This window comes from Mastacembelus armatus, chromosome 8 (genome assembly GCF_900324485.2).
Source record: "Mastacembelus armatus chromosome 8, fMasArm1.2, whole genome shotgun sequence".
Classification (NCBI taxonomy): Eukaryota; Metazoa; Chordata; class Actinopteri; order Synbranchiformes; family Mastacembelidae; genus Mastacembelus; species Mastacembelus armatus.
In genome coordinates, this window is record NC_046640.1 from 17966218 (window position 1) to 17988336 (window position 22119).

At 36.8% G+C, this 22119-nt stretch overlaps 1 protein-coding gene across 1 annotated transcript; it reads right to left on the reverse strand.

The window, feature by feature from the left end:
* Positions 1–11137: 11137 nt before the first annotated feature.
* Positions 11138–20540, reverse strand: LOC113140614 (adhesion G protein-coupled receptor E1-like; the record flags this gene model as incomplete). Its single annotated transcript, XM_026324522.1, has 22 exons — positions 11138–11203; positions 11411–11467; positions 11723–11882; positions 12096–12187; positions 12999–13065; positions 13155–13396; positions 13553–13756; positions 13896–14105; positions 14207–14382; positions 14529–14642; positions 14734–14896; positions 14989–15018; positions 15260–15340; positions 15555–15592; positions 15676–15822; positions 15942–16088; positions 16919–17062; positions 17565–17690; positions 17805–17951; positions 18157–18288; positions 19760–20128; positions 20498–20540. Coding segments are annotated over 22 exons (2955 nt in total), but the record flags the coding sequence as incomplete, so codon positions are not given.
* Positions 20541–22119: the final 1579 nt, after the last annotated feature.

The following is a 22119-nucleotide window of genomic DNA, read 5'->3' on the forward strand; positions in this document are numbered from 1 at the left end:
GAGAAAGTGTGAATGTTTCCCAAGGGGTATCCCTCTCAAGATCTTTGTATAATCCTTCCTGATAGATAGAGACACTGATTTGGAGGGTGTGGCTGGGAAAACAGACCAGGAGACCTGTATGTGTGTGTGTGTGTGTGTGTATTTCCATCCATCCATCCATCCATCCATCTTCTATACCCGCTTTTCCTGTTCAGGGTCACGGGGATCCGCTGGAGCCTATCCCAGCTCTCTCTCGGGTGGAAGGCTGTGTATTTCCATGAAATATAAATTTTGGATTAGTAAAAGTGTAGACTAGAAAGTTACCCAGTGCAACAACCCTATAATTAGGAAGACATATGCTCAAATGTAATTACATAATTGGAGCAAGGTTTATATTTACTGTTTTCCTGGTCCTTACATTTACAGATATACAGGCTGAAAACATGAAAAATTGGAGAATAATCCATCCATCCATCATCTATACCCGCTTATTCCTAACCAGGGTCATGAGAATCTGCTGGAGCCTATACCAGCTCTCTTGGGGTAAAATGCAGGGGTACACCCTGGGCAGGTCACCAGTCCATCACAGGGCCACATAGAGACAAACAACCTCACACACTCACACTCACTCCTATGGGCAATTTAGAGTCACCAGACATTTGGACTGTGGGAGGAAACCAGAGAAAACCTATGCAAGCACAGAGAGAACATGTAAATCCACACAGAAAGGCCCCTTCCGGGTTTCAAACCAGGAACCTTCTTGCTATGAGGCAACAGTGCTAACCACTCACACACCATGCTGCCCATGAGCATTATCATTTAGTAAATTACATGTAATTTTGCATTTGAAGTTCAAACATATTTTACTGTATGTGTGACATTAAGAACTTGTATATATGTGACCTGTCAATTGACCTGTCAGTGTGTCATATAATGTTTCAACCCTGTGCTTTGATCACAGACTGTGCCTTTTTGTTTCATTTGTAGCAGCAACATGGGCTTCCTAATGTCATCAACTCAAAAAGTCAGTTGTTGATGATGAGATACATTAGCATGTGATTTAGTGACTTAGTGAGAAAGATAATGAATGACACACTCTGTCAATCAACTAGTCAGCTAAGCTCCCAGTTATCCACTGTCAATCTGTAATCATTAAACTAACAGAAACACACACTTCACGACTACTGGATTGTGTATATATATATTTTTTAAAATCTTCCTTCTGTTACTTATTGCTCTTTTTATTTTAAAAACAATATGGACTCCACAGTTTCAGGTTGCATATCTTTGATTTCATACATAAGTAAATAGAAAGGAAATTGCACTTCAGATTTCTTCTAGTATAAAAACCATTAGATCTTGAGAGCCACCCAGACAAACAGCACAGTGGATGTCTAGAATTGTGGTTAATAGTGCAATAGTATTGTGATGACCTAAAGATTACAAAACAACAAAGCAATAGTTTGTTTTAGGTAGATGAGCGTTATTCATTTCTACCAGGACTGCCTACCCTACTGATTTTCTCTCCATGTTCTGCCTGGTCTACCACTGATTTGTGATTGTATTCACTCTTCTAACAGCAACATCAGGAATCATCTACATCACGAGGAAATAGATTTAGGGAGATAACTAGAATACGAAAAATTAACATAGTGGTTGGCGAGACAATGAAGTAACACTGTGAAACCAAATAGAGGGAAATAAGGTGAAACACTTGTTGTGTGTTATGTGTTTACCCTTAATTAAAGTGGGTGTGACCAATGATTGATAGCATTAGGTTTAGGCAGGGCCGGTTAAGGCACTAGAAAAGGTTTTTCTCATTGACTGGTGAAAACAAATTTACTATGCTGTGTAAGGACTCCGTTTTTTTAGCAAACCAATATACCTCTCTGTCAGAACCTGATGGATCACTTATTAATTATTGATCATTCAGTAAATTAATCTATTCACAGCATATAGAAATCATCTAATGGCACTTACATCAATTAGCTTATGTGCTTTATATTAATTTAGAGTGAATGGTAGAAATATTTAATCTCACTATCAAACAGAATTTTAATTAAAATGTTTTGCTGGTTTTTGGTTGTTATTGCATATTGTATCAACTAGTTTACAGCTTTACTTGGTAGTAAATCACTTGTTTTTGTATGTTGGAAGCTTTGCAAGGAAACATATAGACCATGCTTAGCTAACAGCCTTTTTATTCTATAACCCTGATTCATATGTGCAAATTTCACATAGGAATTACTTTCTAATGTTTTAAATGAACAAGAAAATGTTGCCTACACTTAGATTATGCATGCATCTCACCTGTCATAACCATTCAGTCACCCCAACAGCCTGTTTATCGCTTGGTCAGCACAGTGAGCTGTCCATGGTACTGCAACCCATACACTGTGCTCTGCTTTTTAGGACACACAGATTTTAATATGCACATAGGTTTTTAAGATACTTCCGACTGACCCAAAAATGTGGGGTGAAGGAATCTATGTGGTCCATCGGTCAGTAGTGAGGCACTGTTGCTGCTGCTGGCAGAAAATCGTTCAGTCTTTCTCTGTCTCTCACCCCCACACACATACAGTCTGTACAGCTATGACTGTAAGGACAGTCACTGATATAATGCACTCGCAAGCCTGGTACCATGACCACAGCACAACAAAATGCCTAACTCTAACCTCAACCTTAACCCAAACCTCATTCTAGACATGAACTGTCTCAATCCTCAAACAGGCCTTTGAAGGTTTGTCAGAAAGTAAGCAGCGACCAAAATGTTCTCACTTCATCAAAATGTCCTCACTCCCATAGTAATACTCTACGGCCAGTCACATAAATAAACATGCACGAACACACACACACACACACACGCGCCCAGGACAAGTGAAGTCAGCTGACACCAAAGCCCTCATTGCAGGTAAAGCGTGGCGTCTGTCGTGCGTCTGTGTAGTCAACTCTGCTGGAAAGCTGAACCATTCACACTCAAAAACACAAGCGAGAGCACACAAACACGCACACGGATCGCCAGTATTATCCCCTGCGTGATTCCTCCCTCGATACTAAATCCCTTCTCGCACATCTGTCCATGGCGCGTACTCTTCCCGTCCATCCTGTCCCCGCGGAATCCAGCAAAAATACCAGCCTGGCTTTATGTGACACTTTAAACCTATGGCCACTGATTTCATCACTTCTGTTTAGCGTTTGAACCCAAAAACGGTGAAATATCATGTTGTTGTACACACTAACACATTTATCCAAAGACGGGAAACGTTCATACCCATCAGTAAAATCGTATTCAGGCGTCTGATCTAAATCGCAGTTAACGCAAACCTCAAACAGAAGAACAGGGTTTCATGCGCTCATAAAACCAACCATATGGGCTTCTGTTGCACCAAGAGGACTCTACCCAGCAGAGCGTTGGAGTCAGTAGTGCAGGTGCATGCTCGCTCTGCTGTATCTGGCATCAATCGCATAGCATTTATTATATTAAGGCTTCAAAAGGCAATTTTTAAAACTGTAATTAAATCAAAAGACGAAAACGTGCATTTCAGTACGGTACCTGCACTTATTTCCCTTCCAAATAAGGCGTCCTTTAGCCGAAACAAATAATCTTTATTTTTCTTCCACTCCTAACGTCGCAGGCTCGGCAGCACGGCGGGAGAGGAGACTGAGAGAGAGAGAGTGAGAGAGAGAGAGAGAGTGTGAGAGAGAGAGGGAGAGAGTGAGTGAGAGAGTGAGAGAGAGGGAGAGAGAGAGAGAGAGGTGGAGGATGCACAGACTGCTTAGTGTAATATAGTCAAACTGCAGTGGGCATCTGCTTCCACAGCTGATTTATTTTTAAGTGAAGTGAATACCTGCAGGTTTACATTGTGGCAGCACTTATTAGCTGAAGTGGTGTTAATACAATGGTACTGAAATAATATCAAATAAACAATTAAATAAGCATTGTTAGGATTATTAGCGTTCATACTCAGGTATATAGTATATTGACAACATGACAAAAACACACATTCACCAGTGCTAAGAAAACTGTTCAGTACAGATGGAATATATATCTTCTCCATTCTAAGCTTTAAGAGTGAAAGATGGACTGGGCAACAGGAGGCAAATAAGTCTCCAGCAGGTTTTGAATAAAGCTGTGGGCAAACAGTGGAAATGCAGAGCTAGAGAACCATAAGGCCCTGGTGATGTTCTGCACACATGAGTGGGTGGCAGGGAGCTGGATTCTGCCTGTTTCACATGAAAGAATATGTTGGTGGTGTCATCATACTCAATTAACACTCTTCCCCTCCTTATTTCTCACTTGCTTTTTTTATATCCCCATCTTTCTCACTCACAATAGTGAGCACAGTCAGACGCATGCAAACACACGTGTATACTTCATCTCATTAACTCATGCTCTCTCCATCTCTGTCTTTTTCCTCTGTTAGGAGAGGTCTATTAGCTCCAAGAGACTGCTGCAGTACTGAGACTCTCATTAATATTTTCTCATTATCTGTGCTGTACTGCTAAGCAGGTCCACAATGGCTTGTCTTGGCTTGATGCTTAACAAATCTGTTATCTATTGCTGCTACTGGGTGGATGCTTAGTTATGTGTGATGAGCAACTTAATGCCTATGTTTCCACACACAATACACTCTATTGTATACTATGAGCAAACATACCGATATGCCACTGTCCCAATAATAGATAACAATGCTTTTTTTGCACCAAAGGTCATTTCTTGCTGCAGAACTATATCATTATCTCGCATCATCTAGTTGGTCAACCACAATATATATATTTTCCAACATTCACACAGTCACGTTGTGGCCTTGTTTACAAAAGCACTAAATGAGAATGTCCCACATTAATAACCTTACCAAAACACATCTGTTCTTATCTGCTAATTTCCTGAGATCGCCACCACTGGCTGAATGCAGTTTAGAGAAATTAATAGATTTGGAGAGAAAAAACAAGCAAAGCAAGCAAAAATCCGAACACAGAAGAGAAAATAAGGAGTATGTTTCCCGACACTCCTTCCATTAGCCCTGACTCATTTTTTGTTCAATGTTCGCCTTTGCACATTTGACCTAATTAATGGCCTCAAGCTCCTGTAACTGCTTGAGCTGAGGAAAAACAGACAGATACTGCTGAGCACTGGATTGGAAGAGATCTGATACAACAGAAACATAGCTTGAATGTGGAACATGAATATCAACAGGAAATTTTATTTAAACCAAGTGATTAGTGTTTGCGACACCTTGAAATTAATATGTCATTAATCAGTCATTTTGGTTCCATCAGTTTGGTTACAGAAATAAGCATGAACCTCAACAGGAATATATATTAAATATCACCTCTCTCTAGCCAGTATTTGTTGTCTTGTGTTGGGCAGAAGTGCAGATTGATTGGCCAGTGTTATTACTGGGCCTAAATAAAGGTGAAGAGAGGACTGATAGTATTTTGTCTCACCAGAAAGTGCCAGGCTTCAGGCTACTGCTGATTGTCTAAGAGGACCTAAAGATGCTGGGCTGTCTGCTTGCATTCTTTAATAGCTTCATCCAGCTGTCTGACCATAAATAATTCTATCTTAATTTCTCTCTCACGTACAAAGCCGCTTTGATGCAGGGGACTCTTTTTCTGACAGCCAAACAGTTAATAATTGCTCCTACATTCTTGAGTCAGTGCCAGGGATTTAATTTTTGGGATACTTTTGTCTTTAAAGGATCGAAAATCTTAAAAGTTTTAAGAGTCTGACTATTGGTGTGGAGACAAGTAGGGTTGTCACCATGCCACTACTGAAAAATTGGAGGCTATGGCACTAACTACTTCATTAATTAATTAATTTCATCACAGATGCTTCCATGTTCAAGAAATCTTTCCATCTCAGGTGCATTTACACTCTCCTACTTAGTGCATTCGTCCTATTCATTTTTTATAATATTTCCTGGAAAACTGCTGTCGCACCTTCTAAACTCAATCTGTGCATGTTCATCCTCCAATTAAAGCTTCCGCTTCTTCAGTGGTTTGTCTTGATCTGTACAGACTTTTTTTTCTAGTTGGGTCCAGGTCTGCATGACTTTAGCCTTAAATGCTACAGTTGCTGGATTGATGTTAAATGACCCTATGCTTATCTGTCGAATTTGGTCACACTATTTCATTACTTAGCATTTTGTATCAGAACATTGTGAGATATTTTCGACTTTTGAAGTATAATAATCTCATATACCACAATGAATGGATGCCTTATTCCTGTAATCATTGTTGTTGCAAGATACATGTCTTATGCACTTATCTTCTCTTGATTAGGATTATTATGTTGGCATCAAGAGCAGTTGTTGGCTGCTTGTTATAGTAAACCAGTGTTTAGTGTACTGAATTTGTACATACAATGCAGTGTTTCATATATTACGTCATACTGTCTTCCCAACAATGAAGATTATTAGGCCTGTCTTTAATATCTAGTGTTACATTTATTCTTCCTGTGATAATTAAAGGGGCATGTCATGACTCCACTAATTATCTCTAATTTGGCACAGATTCTCTGTGCATCTTATTTCCTCTATATAATTTTTTTTTTTTTTTTTAAACGCTGGGCTATATCTGCAGGTACTGTACCTGTGTTAGCTTACCTCTGTCCTCAGTCCAGTTGACCAAACAGGCTCAAACTGTATCTGTTGTTTAAATATTAGTAAGTATTAGTAAAACCTCAAACCCTGCACTAGAAACATTGTAAAGTTGTCACAGCTGCTGTCTCAGCTTCACCCCTGATCCTGCCACCTTTCTGGCACCTGTGACCTTTGGCTGATGTCTACATAATCCAACAAGCTCTGACACATACTCAACACATTCCACTCAGATTGCAGGACTGTTTACCTGACATGGTATCTCAGCTGACTGGCCTCACGACTCAAGTGCTGCAAGTGTGTTTCCATGGTAACCAAATAGAGTATTGAGAAGACAAGCAAAGAGAGTGATATAGGGAGAGACACTGAAGCTAACCCTCAGCAGGGTATTCGCTCGTTTTTCTCTACTCTCTGTCCATTATTTCTTTTGGAGGCACCAGTAGCTTAACTATCATGTCAGTGTCTGATAGGATGATTGCCTATAGCATTTTTTACAGTCTTTAAGATTTGTTTTGACAATATTGTGCTTATGCAACTCTACTCTCAGTCCATTAACATTATTGCTTTGTACAGCTTTAGCTCAGCAAAGATGCACAAATTATTGATTTATATAACAAAATCACTCACTTGTAGGTTCTTAGAAATGCTTTGACTCCATTTGGCATGCAGTGAGGAAAATACACGTTCCTGAAGCAGTGCATATACTCAGTCCAGGAGGAATAAGCTGTAATTGAAACCTACTGAAGTAGGTTTTAGGATAAGGGTCTAAAAGAACTACAGAAAACACGATATCAAGTTTTGTGTGAAGGGAAAATATAATTCAGAGAAATATAAAATTGAGGATGTTTTGTCTAGTAAATGCTGAAGCAATGAAGTGAAATTATAAAATGTAGAATTTGATTACCGGAAAATAGTTTTGTCCCTCCCATGTGGTTTTATTTGGATTTATTGATTAGGTCCATTACCACTGGCTTCAGAATTCTCTGAAGTTGGAGCTGTAGTATTTTCAGAAACTTATGAGAGCAGTTTGTATATTTTTCATTCATGGTCCATTACTGTGAAAAAAACTCAACTGGGATGCAATCAGCACTCAAGCAGACAGAACACACAGTTCCAGCTGATCCTTTCACATGCTATGCATCATTAAACATGAAACTGAATGCAAAAATCCTTCTTTTACTCAGTTGACAGTTTATTAGGTATACCAAACTAATTCAGTCTAATAATCTGCGTTAAGTCTTTGAGATTTTTTCTAGGTTTACCTCAAAAACTACTGAGAAGACAAACATACATTCACACAAACACTGATCAAAAACAAATCTACATAAACAGCAGATGGTCTCACACACAAGACAGGCACAACCAGCAACATGTACAATAAATAAACTCAAGGAGGTAAATTCAAAAGTTTCTCTCAACTTTTCTGCTTTAATGCTTATTATGTGAATATACACAACTATATTAGCACTGTTTAAACCTGTTCATTTCTGGAAAGAACAAATTTTATTCCATCCATCCATTATCTATACCTGCATATTCCTAACCAGGGTCACAGGGATCTGCTGGAGTCTATCCCAGCTCTCTTTAGGTGAAATCCATCACAGGGCCAGCAAATTTTATTTTTTCCTAGAATTAGGTGGGGCTGTTATATGGGGTTGTTCAGATTAATGCCAATGCAAGTTAAAGATATTACCTGCTGTGTCCAGTACACAGCCAACAGGGGCTATTGAGATTTCACACTAGGAACAGTTTGAAGACTATTAGAACCCAAAGCTGTCAGAAAACCGTTTAACCCCAGTTAAAGAGATAATCAGTAAAATATGGCCTTTTAGTAACATCTAGTGGCAGTCATAGAAAACTGCACCAATATGTAATTATGTCTCATGCTCCCATTCTACACCATGTGATTTGACTTTCAAATTTCAAGCTTAGCGCTCTAACTGATGCAGCTCTTTCTAGATATGTCCTCACATAAAAATGAAACCCACAGATTGTCTGTGCAGACATTTTCTTACCTCCAAGATATATGTCAGAATTGTAGCAGCCATCTCATCTCAGTTCATGGAGCAATGTGGGAATCAGAGCCTCTGCCGAGTGTGAATGTGTGTTATCACTGTTCTTTGGGATAGTTTGTGTGCTACATTTTAATAGCAAATGTCTCTATATCCTCCTGAGACCCAAGGAAAATAAGTGTATTCCAATTTCTTGTTTTTTGCAATTTACTACCTATTTTTGGTTTAAAAAACATGTTACAATTTAGACTTTTTAAAATTTATTTTTATTTTTAATTTTATAACATGTCCACTGTAGTGGACCATAGGACCGTTTGGATGTGAACAAACTGTCCACTACAAGGGACACAAGTCAGTGGGCTGGGTCTCAGGAGGCTATCTGTGTAACAAATGTTTCATCATTAATATTGTAGGTTCAGTTCATTATAGAGCATTCCCTGTAATTCAGCTGAGCTTAGTGGACTTTTAGAAAGCCCAAAATCTCAGTAATAATTAAGGTAACACAGGAATAATTGGCACTGTTCAGAAACACATAAGAACCTCAACTGATTCACAGTTTCATATTATTTTTACAATCACTATTGTCCATTTCAAAGTGGCTAAGTGTAGTTAAGTGCATGCATTTTAAAAGCGAGTTGAGAGGCAGTTAGTTAAAAGTTAATAAATTAGTTAGTTAAAATTAATAAATTTCTACTTCTTCTTGCTTAAATCCTTAAATCCCCTGTGGTTCAGTTAGGCAAAGGTCAGTCATCATTATCCTCTGACATGGATCAAACTAAGTGCCATCCCATTCTTTTCCCATGACTATTTCTTGCTTTGTCTTCTGCCGATAGTCCTGGCTCAGATACATAGAATATATACAGGGGGTGCAGGGAATTTACCCTTCGTTTCTTTTTATATTGACATCACATTCCTTTAAATTATTATTATTCATTATTGTTCTATTTATGCCATATTTGATTCATCCTGGGGAAACAATTTGATATGTACTGTACCAAGACAATACTAGATATTATAAGTAATATGTGCTATTTCAATGGCACATAAAGGTTTTCACACAAAACCCATTATTTAAATTAAATGTCCTAAATTCATCAAACTGTCATGTTACCTTCTAAAGATTATCAGTCAGCTCAAAATCATTAAATGTGATTTAATACTGCATATACATCTGTAATTTATATACAATTAAAAACAATTCAAAGTGGTTCCTTCCAAAATGAATATAGATTCATTATTCTGTGTTATGCACCTAAAAATGTTGTGTTTTTCACTAAACTCAAATGTTTTCTTGTTTTTGTTTTTTTTTTTTTGTTTTTTTTTTTTATTGAAACCTTATAATTCTCCCACAGCCATCAAATAGAGGCTCTAAACCTCTGGAGCAAACAGTATGATGAGCAGAAAATCTATCTTTATTTCATTTTTATAAATTCTCAGAACAAGCATGGATAAACATGGAAATGTCTACAGTGGAAAATCCAAAGAAAAGCTTAACACCTGACTAATACTCAAACAGAAATTTAGACTAATGTGCATTGTCCCAGTAAATTACATCTTTTAAAGTAAACACACTTTTATTCCGAGGACATAGAGGATATTACAAAGGGAAAGGTGTGCTCCAAAAGTGCAGTGCACATTATTGTTGTCTTTAGGAATGACAAACTGCAGTAAGCAGACTATTAGGGTTGGGGTTAATGTTTTTTTCCCCGAGTCATGTGCAGCTATTTGCACCCCTGTGTCTTCTTCATGCCTCAAATCTATTTATAAGCTTTAAGTTTAAAATGTTTCTGGGCCCACAGAGTTTACTCTGAATTACTGTGGTAGTGTGTGAGGTAATACAATGTAAATGACAGAGAATATGTTTGGCTTTTCATGTCCCTTGAATTTGTCTTGTAAAGTTGGACCCATGTCAAGTATTCCAGCTCTCATGTAAATGTAATACAAATGGAAAAAGAGATAAACAACTGAGATGTCGATGTTTTTACTTAGTAGAAAGTTTGTTTTTTTAGACAGTGGCTGACTGAGGGTGTGGGCAGTAACATGTTTGTGAAAGCTCCTCCACCCAAGCAAATGAGTTAGGTGCAGAGATGGTGACAATTTCAACATGTCCTCAGAGTGTTGCATAAGTAGATTACACTCTATCAACAGTCAGTGTCTGCTACATGAGTGTGTTAAGACTGTCTACAGTGATAGAAACCAGCAGATACGTAAAAGCTTTCAAACATGTGCTGTATGATTGTCACACTTTCTATCCACAGCTGCATTGGCTATATCATAAATGTGCTAACATAACATGAACTTTTATATTGTGCAGTTTTAAAAACTATATAAACCTATTGTGAGAGAAGCAGTTACTTAGTACATCAGCTATATCCAGATGTAGTTTAAGGTAACTGAAAACATTTGACTTTTACTACTTGGACAGTGAAAATAGCAAGTTAGTACAACAAGACAAGATATAGACATTAATGTGTTAACTCAAAAGATGTGGATGTGTCTGTTTTCTGGCTTTCTTCTTCCTGTTTTCTATTTCCTTCATCTTGGTTAATCATCATCCTTATTTCTGTAATTTGTCTTGTCCATGTCCTCGGTGACTGAATCTGCATCTTTCTGCTGAAACAATTTATAATCACTTTTAGTGCTACTGAGTTTGATATGCAGTCTTTTACAAATCAGATGCTTCAAACTTCCTATTTCACATTCACATAATTTCAACAGGTATATATGAAAGTCTGTTTAAAACTGAATTACATGAAAAAGTGATAGGACTTGTAGTAGGATGGACTGAGACAATATGTTGTATTTCCAGGGACTTACCTCAGACGTGTCTTTTTTAATAGAGCATGTCAGCCATTTTATGTACTCCTCTCGCACCTGGAACATACAACAATTCACATCTATACACAGCATAAGAGATACAAACCAGAATATTACACTAAAAATAATGTCATGTTGTCTCATAGCACGCCTTAAAATATCTACAGCCATGTCAATGTATCTCATCTGTTTAAACATCATTTTACAGCAGTATTTAGTTCATACTTTATTTAGAATATTAGAACTGTATTTGCCAAGTGTTACTCAATGAAATGCTGTGTGAAGTCATGATAAGGAAAAGAAGATAAATACCTCTTTATTGAGCAGACAGTGAACAATATAGAGGAAGGTGCCCTGCTGGGAGTTGAGGAAAATAAAAAGGACTTGGAAGAAAAGGTTCGACTGGTACAGGCCTAGAATCCACGTACAACCCAGTATGACAAATTGGGCCAGGATCTTGAACACAATCAATCTGAAAATAATGAGAATTTATATATTTTTTGAAAATCTTATCTCAAGAATGTTTAACTCTTTCAACATAAATGGCTACAGTATTTTCAGAGTAAATTTAAAGTTGACAAACTCTCTCTTTCTCTCTCTCTCTGAATTGTCACTTTTCAGCTTTCCCATAAACAGCCAGTTCTGCTAAACAAGTCAAACTGTTCAACACAGACACATTTCATACCTGGTGTCTTTGGACTGAGAAACATCACTTTTCATGTTGGCCAAGGTGGGTTTCAGACTCCACAGCGTAGCACAAAAAATGATCAAATTAAGCTTAAAGAAAAAGACATTGAGACACTGAGTTTGGTCACACTGCACAAAATGGAAAGAACAACACAAAAGACTCATAATTCTCTGTAGCATGGTTAGTAAAGAGAGATATTTAGATTCAATGTGTGGCACAATAATGAATGTGTCTTTATAATAATGTCTTTTACATCAGTGGCCCACTGAAATGCACCGTAAGGGAACAATTGATGCAACATCACATGTGAACATGCCATAATTTGCAAGGGAAAAAGTAGTTTGCTCAGTAGTAAATATTGTGTAAATAACCAACCTAAACTTTCTCAATTCATTTGCATAACTTTGTGTCAAGCTGCACTTTTTTATTTGTATCTGAAATGTTGAAAGCAGGTGCCATACAAAAGATAAATCACCAATATTTATTGTTATAATAAAGTCTACACTTCCTGCTCAACTAGTGTATAAATTTCCATTGACAAATTAGGCCGTATCCTCATTTGCATTAAGACTTTTCCCATTAACTGGTTAGTTATGCATCATTTATTATCTCACAATGACTTGAGAGCAGAATCACCTGCTCCTCACAGCAAAATGAGGAGCTCTTTGATTTGCACCACTTTCAGTTGGGCATCATCATTAACAGACTATGGAATTAAGATAATTTCAAAAGAGACATCTTGTGTCATCTTTAACATGTCTAACAAAAAAAGGTTTAAATTTCATTTTAAAATGAAATTTTAAAGTGCATGTTGATTTGGTTAAAATTTGGGTCTGACAAGGGTGAGTTGATTGCATTTTAAATGGATGAGATGCAATTGCTCATATGTATTATACTCACAGCAATAACAAAAATCACAGGACCTGTTAAAGCCCAGTTGAAATTTCGCCTTCTAGAGAGCCAGCACCTGAAACAGAATCAAATAATCTTTCAGCCTAGCTGTAATCATATACAGGAGAATATGAATGAGAGCATATATTAGTTTGTCCTACTCACGCCTGCGACTCGGTAGCACCGTATCCATCAGAATACACCAGTGCAGAAATGCCTACAATCACAAATGGAACGCCATAGCCAACCAAGTAGAGAACTAGCTTGGGGAGGCCATCTCTCCTGATGACCTGCACCTTGGAGAGCCTTCGTACCAACAGGTACAGCTGCAGTGCCTCCAGCAGCATCCACACAAAACTTGCAACAACTAAGAAGTGGAGAAGCCCAGCCATGACTTTGCATGCCAGCTGTAGAAAGACAAAAAGCCAAGTCAGTAAATGAACTGATTCATGCACAACCATAAACAACTTCAGCAGAGAATTCTCCCTGCATGTGTGATTACCCACAATAATGAATAAAATAAATAAATAAATACAAAACTTTCCATCTGGGTCTTACTGTACCTTTTGGCCTACATATTTGTCATTCCACAACAGCAGTAGTTGAGACAAGGCGAGGTTGATACAAAGATGAAGACGGGCTGTGTTGTTAATTTTGGGGTTCCAGCTACACAGGAGGAAGGTGAGGATGGCCAGTGCAAAAAAGAATAGCCCAACAATCACACATATTCGGTTCAACCACTCTAAGAAATTATCCTGAGGTGGAGGCTAAAAGGCAAAACATACACAGACACAAAGATTCAGATTCACATAGTTTAATATAATGATGTGTAAATCTAATGAAAACTAATTTAAAATATGTTTAATGCAGTGTGTGTGTGTGTGTGCATATAGAAATCTAATATACCTCCCCAATCTGCATGATGAGCGCAAAGGTAGAGAGGTGAGAACAGCTGCACACTGTGTAGTTTTCATCAGAGTATGCAATCCAACAACCCTCTACTGACCAATGCATGTTGTTTTTGGCTTGTCCTGCCCCAGTCACTGCTGCTGGATCAGTGTTCTTGTTTTTGTTTTCCCAGTACACACAGGTCACCATTCCAAATTCAGGTAATTTCTGGGAGACCAGTAAGAAAACACGGATCAAATAAATTTAAAGTTCGCTTCCTTTTGGATGGATGGAAAACTATACAATCAGTAGTTTGGTTGATGCTGCACCGCTTTATGTTGGATGGTAAAGTTGACAGGCTCAGTTAGGTTGATGTTTTCCATTGATGGTAATACTGCAGTCAGCACATCCGAATACATCTCCGTCTTGTTCTCTGTTTTAAAGTATTGATGACTAAGAAGACTCTCCATCCCACTCAGTGTCATAAAGGCAGCTGTTGCAGAACCTGGGACCGTCCCCATTACAGAAGAAAACAACAAACGAAAAAAATCAACATGAAAAAATCGACTTTGTTAATGCAGTAGCAAACTGTACAGGATGGACTGAATACAGTAGCAGTCATCATTTTCTTTCTGATCTATTCTTTCTCACCATTGTTTTCGCTGGCTAGAGCGTGCAAGTTGATTTCCATGGTATTTGCTTTGGCAGAAAGTGGGATACTGTTTTTGTTTGTGCTGTCTGGACCAATGGACACTAGGTTCAAATCTTGCACATGCATAGGAAATAAAACATGGTTACTTGGTAAGCACTAAGGATTCAAATATAGCACCTTGCATTACAAAGGAACTTTTTTTACCCACTGTTGAAGAGTGGACTTGTTTTGTGGTTTCGTTCAGAACTGGTAAGTACATTGCCGTAACTATACGACTTGAGAGTCCCAGGATGACACTGCCGGTCTCCCCATCGCCTTCACTACCCACCGTGGCTGAGTCCACCTTAGGTCCAACACCAGACACTTGCTACAAGAATTTCAGTTATTATAGTGAATATGGAAACAAACTAACAGACTAAAATTAAAAATTACACGAGTTGAAAATATAATATAAAGTACCATAGATGCAGCAAAAAAGTTTGCCACTGTCTGCAAAGATATCAAGAAAAGAGAGAGATGCATTAGACAGTGTAACTGCAGTGCCCTCATCACATCAAAATACAATACATTTTTAAAAGTCAGGAACTGTGTCTATGCTTAAAACACACCACACAATCATTTTCTCTGTAGTTGGTAATTTGAAGTTCAAATTAAAATCTAAATTTAAATTGCCAGTAAGCAAAAGCATAATAAACTTCAAGATTTCAAAATAAAGATGATTTCTACATACCGCTTCTGGTAAGACAATATCTTTGTTGTTCTTAAGTGCTAGATCCATATTGTCAAGGAAGGCTCTTTCTTTTGTCTGACCCTGCAAAATGTGTTGAGTAATGTTAGTTGCAATATATGCTGATTAATTGACATCTTTGCAGCTTAGCTTTGTATTTTGCATTAAACTAAATTTATTTCTATCAAGATCCTGCAGCTTTATTTGAGCAGAATTAGGATATTTGTTTGAACAGGATTATGCATTACATGGTTAGCAAAATTAGTCGCTTAAAAAGTAATATGTTCAGTGATCTTACCTCTTTGAGTACTATTTGGCCAAGAATATCATCCAGATCTGTCAGTAATTTAAAGATACTGTACATGAATATCTTTGCATTTTCATAAATATTAGTTATCATTTGATTTGACTTTGCTCACTTTGACAGAATGAGACTCCCAGCGTCCACGTGACTCCGGTTGAAGGGTAGAATCCATCAGGACAAGAACAATACACACTGCCTGGTACATTTGTACACACAGTTTGTTTACCACATATCCCAGGTATCTCAATGCATTCATCGATATCTGTAGAAAGCAGACCAGACATAAGGCTATAGATATATATAGGTGTATACATATATATATATATATATATATATACGCATACAGTGCATGTCTCACATATACCAAACAGGAGCACTCACCTATGCATGGGTTATCAGCACTGGCTATTACAGCTGGGTTGGCTACACGATAACCAGTGTGGCAGGTGCAGATATAAGATCCAATTGAATTTGTGCAGTTGCTTCTATCTCCACAGATGGTCGCATTTTTGACACACTCATCAATATCTGTAAAAGTGCATTAATTTAGTGATACAATGCACATACATTATTTGGACGCTAATGCTAAAGTATATTTGAAGTTACTTGCATATGATGCATGTGATACTACCTATCACAGTACAACGTTTATTCCCGCTTCCTGTATCTGGCTGATGCTAACACTACTTTTGGAAAATGTATTCCACTAGAATGTACTAGTACAAGGTAACTTTTAACTTTTAACAATTTATAACAACTTAATTTACTGATAATTAAATTATTGTCTACTAGGATATATGTAGACATCACCTTCATCTTCTAGGTTTTTACAATATAATCTTTGTTTATCTATTTGGGTTTAGCCATACCTTTCAGTAAGATACCTTTTTAAATGCTTTTTAGTAATGAATGCTCATTTAGTACAAATCAGCCATGTGCAGACTTTCATAGAGAAAAACATGAGATTTAGTAACCTAATAACTAATAGTCTGAGTTTTAGATCTTACATAATAGTCTCCTTGTATAGTAGAGACCTGAGCTCCTTACACCAGGAAATACTATGGAATAGCATTTGTAGTAAAAACAACCCCAATTCCAAAAGTTAGGACTCTGTGTAAAATATACATAAAAACAGAATGCAATGATTTGCAAATTTTATAAACCGATATTTTATTCATAATAGAGCATAGAAAGCATATCAAATGTTTAAAATGAGAAAATGTACCATTTAACAAAAAAAAATTTTGCACCATTCTGTTTCTATGCAGATCTTAGACAGCAACCCTAAATGGCTAAAAGTAATCTAGGTACAGAAATGTTTCAGCTCTTGGGTTTGCTACAGTGGTGTCTTTAAATACCAATACAGATGTTGGTCTGGCTGGGTTGTGCATATGGTCGAGTGGGTGTATATCCAACTTTGCAAACACAAACATATGTCCCAGGTGTGTTGATGCAGATAGAATCAGGACCACAGACAGTTGAGTTGAAACATTCATCGATATCTGCAATAGAAACAGCGAGCGTAAGTGATGATCTAATTTGTATGTGTTTCACTTCATGTTTGGACTAGACTTAAAGGACACAATGGAAATTGTGCATTTCCATGATTTGATGACTTCTGCGAGGGAAGAGGGGGTGTCAAGGGTGACCATTTGTGGGATATAAAAATATCCCACAAATGGGGGCCCAGCAATTACAAAACCAGTGGTCTAAGTAAAGATAAATGTTCCTGCTCAGGGGTAGTTTTTTCTTTAGCTGAATGTCAAGGATTATGCTAGTGTTATATATCCAACTATTTTAAAATTCACAACAGTAAACACATTGTTTCTCTTCCAGTTTATGGGTGAAAATATTCAAAATAGAGCAACCCCAAAGAGCCAGGGGCTCATTTTGGATTATTCATTTCTCACTGCATGTTACAGTATAGTATAGTATAGTATAGTATAGTATAGTATAGTATAGTATAGTATAGTATAGTATAGTATAGTATAGTATAGTACAGACCTTGACAACGAGGGATTAAAGTAGGCACAAGGAGGAAGCCAGTATGGCACGCACACGTAAAACTTCCTATGCTGTTGTAGCAGGTCCCACCAGCTCCACAGATATTGTCAAGACATTCGTCAATATCTATAGAGAACAAATGACAATTGTGAAATTGTTACTTTGCAACCTGTATAAATGTGAGGCAATGGGAACAAAGATAAAGAGCAAGAGAGAGACTGAGAGTTTTGTACATGGTACCTTGGCATGGGTTTTTCGGTGAAGGTGATAATACTGCATTAGGTACCTTGAACCCATCCAAACAGGCACAGAGATATGATCCAAAGGTGTTGCTGCAGTTCGAATAAGGACCACAAATGTCTGAAGTCCTCTGGCACTCATTAATGTCTGAGAAGACATATCACAGGCAGACCACATGAGGCCTTTTGCAGGTTATGCAGTGATAACAAATATGCTACACAATTTCATTTTCTCCACAATGTCCAGCTACTATTTACTAAAAATTAAAGCCAAGCAGCTGCTAATATTTGTATAACTACTAAGTGACTATAATTCACACATATTCTATTAAGATTAAATAAAATGGAATTACCAACACAACCATATGCATCTGGAGTGGGTAAGTAAGTGGGGGGGATTTCAAGCCCAGTAATACAAACACAGCCGCCTTCAGGAGTACACTTAGCCAATGGACCACAAGAGTCTGGCTGACAGTCAGAATGATCTAAACACGGAGACAGAAAAAGTAAAATATGAGAAAGAAATAAGAAATATGATAAAATAAATAAGAATTACAAAAACATTTAATTGTGCATTCGGCCTTATACTATTTAATAACTCTATTATCTGAAAAGTTTAGTGACTATAGACAACTAAAGCAACTTTTACTGTATAATATTTGAGACCAGACACAGAATATTTAAATCATCTGTTCTTTCAGTAAAGTAATGAGCCATTAAATACCATTTAAAAATAAAGCCAAGTCACAGAGATTTAAACCAATATATTTTCATTATTCAGTTCATCTGTGTGGCAAATCAGTCAATTCAGTTATTGCTGACTTTAGCTGTGTGACATTTTTTTCCACTGCAACCATTGCAGCTTTGCAAATGCAATCTCTATTAGCATAGTTTTTTTATACAGCCTTGTAAATTGAAATATAGCTGCAATACACATACTTTTTAGTCATATTCTACATGACTGAAGACTTAGAATCGAAATCATATGGTGTGTGCCAGCACAACTGTTTAATATACAGCCGTTATCAACTCTGTCTCCAATCCACCAAAGTACCACCAGTGTTTAAATGGGTGTAAAATTTCTTTTGTGCTGTATTTCAGCTATTTTGGTGTATTCATGCTGCAAATGACAAACATGTAATACTGATGAATTTGTGGTTACATTATGTTACCATTAAGTGAACATCAACTCTACCAGGAGGATAAGAAGCAAAGAGAAACGGTGGAGAGTTAACAGGTTTTCAATAGACTTTTCAAAACATTCTATAAACAACATATAAAATTAAAATAGGAAATAGACATTTTTTCAAAAATATTCTCACATAGCTATACAAAAATATGAATTCACTTACCTAGGAAAACTAACAACACACAATAATTCATCATGTTACATGTAAAATTTGCACAATACACTTTGAAAAGGTGTGACGCAACTGCAGAAGACAGTGCGATCACTCAATATATCAATAAATGAGTTTAACAATGTATTTGTTTCATTTAAAAGATGTGTGAGAGCTTAAACATGCAATGTTCTCTCAATTAAGTGATCTGCATATAATATGGATGTAATTCACAACTGTTGTACCTTAGTGTTTTAGAGTTTTAGAGAGAACACAATTTTCACAAAAAATCATAAACACCAAAACAAACACGTTTAAAATGAGAAATATTTTGACCCTTAATTATAATAATTAAAACCCAAGCTGTCTTTTTTGGACTGGGAATTGACTCAAGATTGTCAGAGGTGTACAGATCCATTCAAAAATCCAACTTTACAGCACGTTTGTTTACTGTCATTTCTTTTAGTTATAGTGTGATCAGTGCAAAACTCTGTCACTCCAGAAAACATTTGCATATGAAGACATGCTGCTTTTCTATATATATAATCACATTAAATTAAGCTTCATATGTCAAAACAGAATTTAAAGAAAGATGACTGCAACAGTCACTACTCACATGTTGCATATCCTGCATAGGTATGTGGGTTATATACTGGTTGATAGACGTAGAATCCTCCAGGACATACGGCGACATTCATTGTTATAGATAAGCCTCTACATCCATAATAAAAACCATATGCATATGCCTGTGTTGGGGTCTTAGACTCATTGAGGGGATAGGTAAATGGCAGATGAGTAGGGTACCATGTGCCAGCAAAATTACTGGGTACACAGCTGTTAGAAATTCTGTCTCCTCCAATCCCACTGAAGCGCAACCACTTCAATAAAAGGTTGCCATCATCTTTAGGAAAGCCAGGAAACTGAACTGAATAAAAATTTCGGTTGCGCCATGGTTCAGTTACATTGATGTATCCATCACATGAACCTGCATGAAGACAAACAATGAATTACGTACAATAATTATTAAAATCACTAGTTCTTGGTCATTTCAATTATCAATAGAAGGTTTTTGTTTTATCGTGAGTAAACATTGTTAATACCAGGGGGGTAATCACCAGTTACAGGGATGATGAGTAAATCTAAAAAAAAGAAAATGGAAAGTTATGAAAAATACACATCAATATCCTGAAAACATTAATAAATCATTACACTGTTTATATTCTTTATCCTCTCAACTTGTCACTGAAAACTGAACTTCACTTTCAAAATCTTTATTATTAAAATCACTAGTTCTTGGTCATTTCAATCATCAATAGAAGGTTTTTGTTTTATCGTGAGTAAACATTGTTAATACCAGGGGAGTAATCACTAGTTACAGGGATGATGAGTAAACCTAAAAAAAAGAAAATGGAAAGTTATGAAAAATACACATCAATATCCTGAAAACATTAATAAATCATTATACTGTTTATATTCTTTATCCTCTCAACTTGTCACTGAAAACTGAACTTCACTTTCAAAATCTTTATATGTAGGTTTCCAAACTGTATTTCCAAATCAAACATAAACATACTGTACATATCAAATTTTGAAATATATTATCATTAATTTCATGAGGACTAGTCTGATAAACATTCAATTTAAAACCTTGAATTCAATTCAGTCAATTCTATGACATTTGACTTACCCAGGAGAAGTAATAAGGCACAGTGCTTCATTGTGACAGTCCCACATCGAATCTACTGCTCAGTGTTAACCATCCAGAGTCTGCAGTCTACAGTTTGCACAGCACCCAAAAATGTTTTTAAAGCTTAGATGTGCATGCAAAAAAACCAATGCAAATCCACTTCAAGGAAAGAGATTGAGACACAGTCACCAAGGACTTATCAGGACAGCATGATACATTAAAAATGTATGTTTTAATGCTTGTATACCATTTTGTTAATTGCCTTATACAGTGCAATCAGAAACTATTCAGACCCCCTTCACTTTTTTCAGTTTTATTATGTTGCAGTCTGATGCTACAATTGTTCACATTCATTTTTCTCATTAATCTGCACTCAGTACCACATAATGACAAAGTGACAACAGAATTTTAGAAATGTCTAAATTTATTAAAACGAAAAAAACTGAAATATCAAGTAATGTTAAAGATTTTTGTGTATTCTCCAATAGTCATACAGAAAATGACACAGCATAGTTATAGCTAACTTGGCACACAAATACACATATACTTAATGACCTGTCATCTTCAACCACAACAACAATGACAATAAAATATTAAGGTAGGGTAAGGCTGGCATTTCTCTGCTCTGCTTCTGTCTCTCTTTTGTCATTGTCATTCCATCACCATTAGCCTGTCTGTTCTTCCACCTTGTCCAGGTCCTGAGACTGATGGTGCATCTTTTTGAAATACAGTGTACAGAGGGGATGAGGCCATCCATATAAAGTTTAAAAAGATGCTTCACAAAAAGAATGATAACTATAAAAGTTTCACAGTTATGAACGTGATTACAGGTGTTGTTTTATTTTTAAAACTTATCATAGATTTTGCTTCTCAGGGATTGAGGCTTAATGACATGACACAAATGGGTGCATATGTAGCCCCTCCAGCAGCATCCACACGAAGCTTGTAACAATTAAGAAGCCCTGCCATGACAGTGCAGGTCAACTGTGGAAAGAATGACGTCAAAAACGCGGACAGAACAGCTGTACATTGTATAGTTAGTGTGTGCAACCCAATAGTGACTATTCCTGCCCTTTAAATTTTATCCTCCCACTGCACACAGGTCACTAAACCAGGGGCAGATAATGTCTGATGAAATAACTGAGATGACGAGATATGTTGAGAGAAAACAAGTCTTTAAAAAGTTTCTCAACTTTAAAATTAATCTGACAAAATAAAAGCATGTAAAGTGGCAATACACATAGTGAATTACCGGTGTAATTCTTATAAAAAAAATATACTTAACAGTT